We start from the raw sequence: 9,446 nt of genomic DNA on the forward strand, positions 1-9,446 counted from the left end.
CAGTGGCTTCCAATCTCAGAGTAAAAGCCAAAGTCACTACAAGGTCCTAAATGATCTGGGCCTTTTCTCTTTGATCTCATTTTCCTCTTCTCACTTTACTCTCTCCACCTATATTGGTGGCCTTCATATGTTTTAAAAATATCAAACAAGTTCCCAACTCTGGAGTCTTTGTATTTGTTCCCACCATCCCTCTCAGGTCTCTTCTCAAATATTACTTTTTCTTTTTTTTTTTTGAGACAGGGTCTCACTCTGCAGGATGGAGTACAGTGGTGCAATCCCAGTTCACTGCCACCTCTGCCTCCTGGGCTCAGGCAATCCTCCCATCTCAGCCTCTCAAGTAGCGGAATTATAGGCACATGCCACCATGCCCAGCTAATTTTTGTATTTTTAGTAGAGGGGGTTTCATTAAGTTGGCCAGGCTGGTCTCGAATGCCTGACCTTGTGATCCACCCACCTTAGCCTCCCAAAGTGCTGGGATTACAGGTGTCAGCCACCACACCCAGCCTCGAATATTACTTTCTCAATTAAGCCTTGCCAATCACCAGATTTAAAATAGCCAACTCCATCTCCAATTTCCTATACTTCTCATCCCCTTTTCCTGTGTTACTTTTTCAGTAGCATTTAACACACTGATATACTGTACTATGTATTTCATCTATTCATGTACTTACTACCTGCTTGTGATTAAAATGTAAACTCCATGAGGGCAGGGATCTTTGCCTAGTGTGTTAACGGCTACATCCCCAGCAGTATGGTGCAATTCCTGATACGAGGCAGGCACTCAGTAAATTATTTTAAATAAACAACTAGTATATACAGTGTCAAAATCCACATTAATGAGGATTATTTAAAAGTGAATACTGTTGGCTGGTCACGGTGGCTCACACCTGTAATCCTAGCACTTTGGGAGGCTGAGGTGGGTGGATCACAAGGTCAAGCGTCTGAGACCAGCCTGGCCAACATGGTGAAATCCCATCTCTACTAAAAATACAAAAATTAGCTGGACATGTGGTGTGTGCCTGTAATTCCAGCTATTCAGGAAGTTGAGGCAAAACAACTGCTTGAACCCAGGAGGCAGAGGTTGCAGTGAGCTGAGGTTGCTCCATTGCACTCCAGCCTGGGTGACATAGTGACACTCTGTACTAAAAAACAACAACAAAAAAGGTAAATGCTATCAATTTACCTTAAAAACCCTCAAACCTACACAAGTAAATTTATAATCCAAAAAACAATATGATTTTTTAAAATTTTTTCTTCCTTTTTCACATCACCAGACAAGTAGTCCAATTTAGAAACAGGTTATAGTTAGTGATCATACTTATATGTTAGAATAGAGATCACTGAAGCTTCCCACAAACTGAAACAACGTCTTACTCATGTTTGTATCTCTAATGCCCATTAGAGATGTGTGACATACATGTGTTCAAAAACTTGGAATACATAAATTCTCAAAAATTATTCACTGAGTTTTACCATAAAAGTGAAGGATGCAAATAATTAGCCTATCAATAATGATGTGAAGTTAGCATTTGCCAAAAAAAAAAAAAAAGGCTGGCAGGCTAAATAAGCTACACTGCATTTCCTTTTAGGAATGGTCAGTACTGGAAAGATTTTAGAACAAGCCATATTGATCTCCAGTTACATGCACCTTAACTTCTCTTCAGCAACTCATTTCTATGCCACATCAGGTAGCTTTTCCTAAACCAGATCCACTTCACTTCTAAAATCTTAAACTTCAAAGTGACAGTTTCAGACAAAATCTCCAATCCTTCCAATTATCTCATTCCTTTACTCCATTACTCTTCCACCTAGATAGCATTCCCAGTTCTTTGATGGTTCTTTCCTTTTCCCTCCAGGCTATCAGCTGCTGCCCTCTCCTCCCCTTCCTATATATCCTCAATTTAGTGGCCTAACCCATCAACACAAAGTGAGGCACTCTAATCCCTCTCATCACTTTGCCATTCAGGCACAAAATCTTGCACGTTTAACCCTTCTGAATATCCATAATGAATATTCTTCTTTTTTTTTGAGACTGGGTTGTGAGACTTGCTAATTTTTGTGTTTTTCGTAGACAGAGTTTCATCATGTTTCCCAGGCTGGTCTCAAACTGCTGGGCTCAAGTAATCCACCTGACTCGGCCTCCCAAAGTGCTTGGATTACAGGCATTAGCCACCACACCTGACCCCATTTTCTACTTAAGTTGCTCAGAGTCCATTTGTAGACTCCGTATTTCCACCCCAGATATTTCTCCTAAACGCTAGACTCCAAAAATTAGACTGCTTTAATTAGCATATCCCTCTTACCTTTATTAGCAGTCACTCTTCATCCCCAGGATAAAGTTCAATTTCCTTAAGATAGCAAATGAGGCCCTTGGAAATCTAATTTAGTTCAGTGCCTATGACAGATGACAAATGGAGCAACAAGTCTAACTCAAAACAGCCTTTCCCATTACCATATTTTTGTTGTACAACCCTTCACCATTGCTAACTGAACCATGGATAGACAAAATTGGGTCACAAAAGCTCTCTCTCTCTCGGGATTCTGAAACCTGACAGGTGAGATCAGAGACTGGGAATTATAGAAGATAGGCCAGCACTCTAAAGCTGTAGCTCCCAATCAGGAGTAATTTTGTCTCCCATGGGACATTTGGAAATGTCTGGAGACACTAAACATCCTACAATGCACAGAACAGCCTTCATAACAAAGAACTATCTAGTTCAAAATGTCAATGGTACTGAAGTTAAAAAACCCTAATGCTACTTTAAGATGAAGGTCCAAGAACTCTTCCAATGAGATTCTAGGAGCTGGCTGGTTTCTGTTCTTTCCTTGGTTTGGCTGTTCAGATATTCTTCTGCTTTCTGTTACATTTCCCTTTGTACTTAAATAGATTGGGTTTCTGATGTTTGCAGGCAAAACAACTTCTAGCACAGAATCCTAGCTCAATCATATGACACACACCTGTACACTTTAAACTGGTTTCTCAATCTCAGAAGTACTGACATTTCTCAGCAAATAATTCTTTGTTGGGGAATATGCTGTGCATTACAGAATGTCTAGCAGCATCCCTGGCCTCCATTCACTAGATGGCAGTAGTACTACCCTCCCCTCCAAGTCTTGACACTTAAAAATATCTCAAGACACTGCCAAATGTCCCCTAAAGGGGCAAATTGACCCTGGTTGACAACTGCTGCTTTAAACTATATAATGACTCCACCCAGGTGAGGTGTATGTCTGCCCAGTCAACTATCACTCCCAGGAAACCTTGTGCAGAGCACAGTATGCCCTTGGCCTAAGGGAGGAAGGGAGGGAGAGGAGAGTGTCTGTATCAGAAACTTCCCTGCCCCTTTTCAGGTCCTGGCTAAAAACTGAATATACACCCACTTTGCTGATTTGCAGGTGCCTGTTCACATGTGTACACACACACACACACACAAACACACACAGGTTTTGAGCTGAAAGGTAGCTTCTGTTCTTATTTCCTTTCTCACTTTTGTTATGACTTTTCTTTATAACTTTTTATTCCTGTGTGAAAAACTAGTCTAGAAAATCCTCCCAAAATACATTCAGTCCTATTACAGTTTGAAAGATCTGGGCACTTTCTCCTTCAAAAGCTTTCCCTGTTTCACTTCGGAAAAATGTCACTACTCTAACCTTCCAGTCCCACCAAGACACTCCTTGTCCTCATTCCAGATTCTTCAAGCAGATAAACTTTTTCTTAACTCAAGAGATGCCTAGAATACAAACTAACACTTAAGCAAGAAACAAATACCTAGATTTACACTTCTCAAATAATTTAGCATTGACTTAAGTATTTGTTAATCTTTTAAGAACAATTCCTCTTTCATACTTTCCCAATATACTAACTTCTCTAGTCCCTTCAACCAGGCAAAGATGGTTTTAATCTTGCAACTACACTATATTTCAACCTCAAGGCTAAGAGTGAGAGCTCTTTCTCATGTTGGTTCATAGTCTTCCTTCTTCCTCCTTATTGACCCCTCATATAAACATCTATAAGAACTAGGTCATTTTCCTTCTTATTTTCCAGGACTCCAAAGGCACCACATTTATTTAATGATTCAATTACTCACTGCCTCCTAAAGCCACAGGCAACTGGTCATGCCCAAATCTATAAGAATATTGACAGTAGGCCAGGGACAGTGCCTCATGCCTGTAATCCCAACACTCTGAAAGGCTGAGGTGGGTGGATCACGAGGTCAGGAGTTCAAGACCAGCCTGGCCAAGATGGTGAAACCTCATCTCTACTAAAGATACAAAAATTAGCCAGGAGTGGTGGCACATGCCTATAATCCCAGCTACTTGGGAGGCTGAGGCAGAAGACTCACTTGAACCCGGGAGGCAGAGGTTGCAGTGAGCTGAGAGATTACACCACTGCACTCCAGCCTGGGTGACAGAGTGAGATACTTGTCTCAAAAAAAAAAAAAAGGAAATTTGGCAGTAGTCTTGTCCCAGTAAAAAAAAAAAAAAAAAGAGCAACATTAAGGGAGAGTAAGCTCATTCGTGTTATATATCCATTCATGCAACAAATAGTTTGTTGAGTACATACTTTATGCCAGTCTCAAGACAGAAATCCCTGCTCTCATAGAGTTTACATTCAGGTGGCAAAAGACAAATACCCAAAGAAATAAATATGTGTTATGACAGACAAGCATGAGTGCCACAGAGAAAAATAACGCAAGCAAGAGGACTGGTGGTATGGGGGCTCACAATTTTAAACTCTGTGGTTAGAAAGGGTCTCCTTTGAGAAGGTGCAATGGGTTGCATACACAGGCCTCACGTGATGCCTTAGTATTAGAAAGTAATAAGTTTAATTATTTCCAGGTAAACTGTATTATACTGTATCCCAGACCAGTGGTCAATGTAGTGACATATTGATTACTGGATACTCTATAAAATTAAACTTGAACCAGGTAATTTCAAAAGTTCATTCCTACCTGAGTAACTATACTTTATTACAACATCTGCCTTGTTTTGTCAATTACGAGCTGCCTTTAGATTTATGAATAACTATTTTTTTGTGGATGACAACAGTTAGCAGTAAGATTAATTAACCAAAACTAAGAATTTGATACTCTTTAGTCACCTGAGGTAAGGATGTTTCGAAATATGAAATAACTGAAAATTCAAATGTCCCAAAACTCATCTCTGAAAAAAAAAACCCTGACACTATTTACCACACAGCTATTAGAAATCATACAGATTTAAAAACTAACCCTAAGAACTGGGTGCCGGTCTGTAATCCCAGCACTATGGAAGCCCAACGCCGGCAGATCACCTAGGTTGGGAGTTCGAGACCAGCCTGACAAACATGGAGGAACCTCACCTCTACTAAAAATACAAAATTAGTCAGGCGTGGTGGTGCATGCTTGTAATCCCAGCTACTCGGGAGGCTGAGGCAGGAGAATCGCTCGAACCCAGGAGGCAGTGGTTGCAGTGAGCCGAGATTGGGCCATTGCACTCCAGCCTGGGCAATGAGCAAAACTCCGTCTCAAAAAATAATAATAAAATAAAAGCTAACCCTAAGGACTCAATTTTCAATATATGGGTGTTGTCCATCTCATGCAGTAAGCCATTACATCTTAGTTCTTAAGTTTTTTAAATTACACTTTGGTATGCATGCTCGTAATTTTTAAAAGCCCCTCTCAAATGGAGTTCTATAAAAGAATTAAACTATAATACACTATTTGTTGATTGAATTAACTTTTCTCCTAAGCATCTAGAATGGTACTAGCTATGCAGCATCATCCCTTGATGAGTGAGAAAATAGGCATTCAAATCATTTTCTGCAGATCTGAATTTTCTTAGGGAGCTAGGTATGAGAAAGGCTGGAGGACATAAATTAAAAATAGATAAAACCTTCCAAAATAAGATACTTAAGGATTGGACCATATATACATACTTTTAAAAGAAACTTTCCAATGAGTGATAACTTTAAGAAATACATATTCATGGTGGGGGTGGTGGCTCACACCTGTAATCCCAGCACTTTGGGAGTCCCAGGAGAGCAGATCATCTGAGGTCAGGAGTTCAAATAACACTACACACACACACACACACACACACACACACACACACACACGCTGCTATACTTCGCTATTTTCAAAAAAAAAAAAAAATGCTATATCTTATTCAATATTATAAATGAGGAAAATATTTGCTGAATCACAGAAGTAGGAATTCTGTTCCCAATACATAACCTGTGGTATAAGACAATCTGGGGAATCAAGAATTATGTTTACTATACAAATCTGTCATCATACCCGAGTGTCTCCCCAAAATTAGTTAAAATTAACTTACAAATAGAACAGAAAGGGATCCTAACCAAGAGCTTTGAGTTTGCTGGTAACAACTTGGAACAAGATCCTACATTTAGCCTCTGTCTTGAGACAAACATGGAGAAGCCAAGAGCAGTAACAAACTGCCAGTTTACTGAGTCATGTTTCTGACTAAAACCACTTTGTGAAATGGAGAGAATGACGTCTTGGGTTTAATTACCACAGATGTTAATCCCCTGAATTTTAGAGTTTCAGAGCAAAAACCAAAAAAAAAAACTGTTCAGTAAGAATGATGTGGGTCTCATATGACTTCAGAAAGAACTTGCCAAAGCTGCGAACTCTGCTTATTTACATAAAACAAATCCTAACTGTGCAAACAGGCACACCCTCTGATGCCTCAGAGCGGGAACGCCAAGGTGGGGGAAATTCAGAACAATCACAAGGTTAACATTTCACTGAGAACACAGCCTTCTCTGAGAGTCCACTCTGCGCCAGACGCCCTCGGTTAACGGAACCGCTCTGCTTCAAGAGGAACGACCACCGAGCACGAGTTGGAGCCCAGCACGTCAAGCAGGCACCTGGGTGACGCCAGGCCACCTCCAGCCTCCGCGCAGTACCGCTCTGAGCGGACTCGGGACGCCCCCAGACGCCACGCCGGGAGCTATCCCAGCCCGCCGCACTCCGCACTCCGCGCTCCTCCGCTCGCCCGCCGGAGAAGACGCGTCAGGGGCCCGACTCGTGAGGCCAGCCCCGGGAGCCGCCAGCGACGAGAAATCGGGGCCGCGACCTCTGCCCCGGCCGGAGCGGGGAAGTCCAAAGGTCGCCTCCAGCACAGCCGCCAGTCGCCGCCGCCCCCGAAGCCGCAGGCTGACTCCAGTTAGGGCTGGGGCGGAGGCGGACTGGCCCCAACGCCCAAGGTGCTCACTGACCTGGAAAGGTGCTTCAGGATTTGTTTCTTGATGATCCCGGCCATGGTGCCGAGGCGGGAGGCGCCGCGCTCTCGTTCTGTTGCTCACTGCCTACTCTCTTCGTGGCCGTCTCCCCTCTGTCCCGGCTAGCCCGGCCGGAAGAGAGGCGCCGATCGCTCACGACCGGGAGAGAACCGAGGCCCCGGCCAAGGCCACAGCCGCCGCCGAGAACCCGGAGCATCGCGCTCAGACCGCCACGGCTGTCGTCGCCGCCATCTTGGCTGCAGCATCACCTAAGAGACCGGAGGGAGAGCGGGGGCGGGGCGGCGCCAGGCGGGGCCGGCACGAGGCGGGGCGGGGCCAACGCCGGCTGTAGGCGGGCTCTGGGCGGGGCCGGGGGCGGGGGCGGGAGGTCTGCGGCCCTGGCGCCAGGGTCCTGCACAGCCCTCTTGTCACTGGGCCCTTGACTCCCAATCCACTAACCTTCTTGGCCTTAATCTTCCCTCCTTCCTGCCTTCCGCTGGTCTTGTTCCTGCCTCCATCGCTGACCCGTCGCTGACTTATCTTTCCACATCCTACTTCTCTTTTTCATTTCCTCAGAATGGTTTTTTTTTGCTTTTGTGTTTTGTTTTTTTTTCTTTGAAACGAGTCTTGCTCTGTCACTCAGGCTGGAGTGCAGTGTCGCGATCTTGGCTCGCTGCAACTTCTGCCTCCCGGGTTCAATTGATTTCCCTGCTTCAGCCTCCCGAGTAGCTCTAGGGATTGCAGGTGTGTGCCACCACACCGGCTACTTTTTGTATTGTTAGTAGAGACGGGGTTTCACCATGTTGGCCAGGATGAGCTCAATCACGATTCGCCCGCCTCGGCCTCCCAAAGTGCTGGGATTACAGGCGTGAGCACCCGGCCAAACCAATGTATTTCTTTTTTTGTTTTTTTTGTTTTTTCTTTTAGAGATGGGGTTTCACCATGTTGGTCAGGCTGATCTTGAACTCTTGATCTTGTGATCCACCCACTTCAGCCTCCCAAAACGCTGAGATTAAGGCGTGAGCCACCGCCGCCAGGCCCACTGTATTTCTTAAATATATTTGATTGACGTCTCATGCCTCCCTAAAATGTATAAACCAAGTTGCACACCTACCACCTTGGGCACATGTTCTCAGAACCTTCTGAGAGCTCTGTCATGGGCCATGGTCACTCATATTTGGCTTAGAATAAATCCGTTCGAATATTTTATAGACTTTGACTCTTTTTGTACAAAAGGGTAGTTTGAAATCAGCCATGATAACAATATTTACAACAAAGAAAGCAAGGCTTTTTCTCCTAGAGATATAGTTGTTAAACATTCACCAGTACAAGACTATAAAATGAGTTTAGGCCTGGCCTGGTGGCTCACACCTGTAATCCTAGAACTTTGGGAGGTCGAGGCAGATGGATTACTTCAGGTCAGGAGTTCGATACCAGTCTGGCCAACATGGTGAAACCCCACATCTAGTAAAAATACAAAAAATTAACTGGGCATGGTGGCAGGTGCCTATAATCCCAGCTACTGGGGAGGCTGAGACAGGAGAATCACTTGAACCTAGGAGGCAGAGGTTGCAGTGAGCCAAGATTGCACCATTGCACTCCAGCCTGGGCAACAAGAGCAAAACTCCGTCTCAAAAAAAAAAAAAAAAGGTTGGAGGGAGATGAGATTGTAAATGTAAATATGTGGACATTATTTTATAGGAAATAGTGAGTCCTGAAGATCTCTATGACGGGTGAATTGGGGAAGATGTTCATATTTCTGAATTAGAAAAATATTTACAATTATGCTGTCAGTTCAGAGAATGGAGAACAGAATGGACGCAGAAAGGGCATTGAGGTGGTGGTGGCATTATTTCAGGTGAGAGGTAAGACAGTATCAGTAGAGGTGGAAGAAGGTGAAGGACACATTCCAGAGATTAAATTAAGAATTAACATTGAAGGTAATTGAGGTTATTTGTTTGGGACACACCATTGGTTAAGTAATATAGTTGGACAGGCAGTTTTGGAAATAAGATCCTGTTGAATTTCTTGCCTTTAAGGCTGTCTGAAGATTTCTCAGTGGAAATTTTGTGAGGTTATGGCTCTGGGTGGAAATTCTGGTTTACGATTTGTGGTAGCTGAAGCCAAGAACAAGAATGATCGTGATCAAAGAGTATATAAGGGATGAAGAAGGGAAAAAGAAGCTTAAATGAGAAAGGGCTGAAAAACAGGAGAGACAGGA

General features: G+C 43.6%; 1 protein-coding gene across 3 annotated transcripts in view; it reads right to left on the reverse strand.

Annotated features, from left to right (window-relative positions):
* UHRF1BP1L (UHRF1 binding protein 1 like) overlaps positions 1 to 7,509 on the reverse strand; it is an 85,710-nt gene extending 78,201 nt beyond the window's left edge. For 2 of the 3 annotated variants that reach the window (XM_032298795.1, XM_032298803.1), the window contains exon 1: positions 7,223 to 7,509. Coding sequence is in view for 1 of the 3 variants with exons in the window: in XM_032298785.1 (XP_032154676.1) it covers positions 7,223 to 7,266 (44 nt within the window). In the remaining 2 variants the exon portion in view is untranslated. The remainder of the gene's footprint in view (positions 1 to 7,222) is intronic. The other variant, XM_032298785.1, reaches the window with a different exon arrangement.
* Positions 7,510 to 9,446: the final 1,937 nt, after the last annotated feature.

The sequence above is a fragment of the Sapajus apella genome, unplaced genomic scaffold, assembly GCF_009761245.1.
Source record: "Sapajus apella isolate SASKATOON/1434 unplaced genomic scaffold, GSC_monkey_1.0 scaffold2, whole genome shotgun sequence".
Taxonomy (NCBI): domain Eukaryota; kingdom Metazoa; phylum Chordata; class Mammalia; order Primates; family Cebidae; genus Sapajus; species Sapajus apella.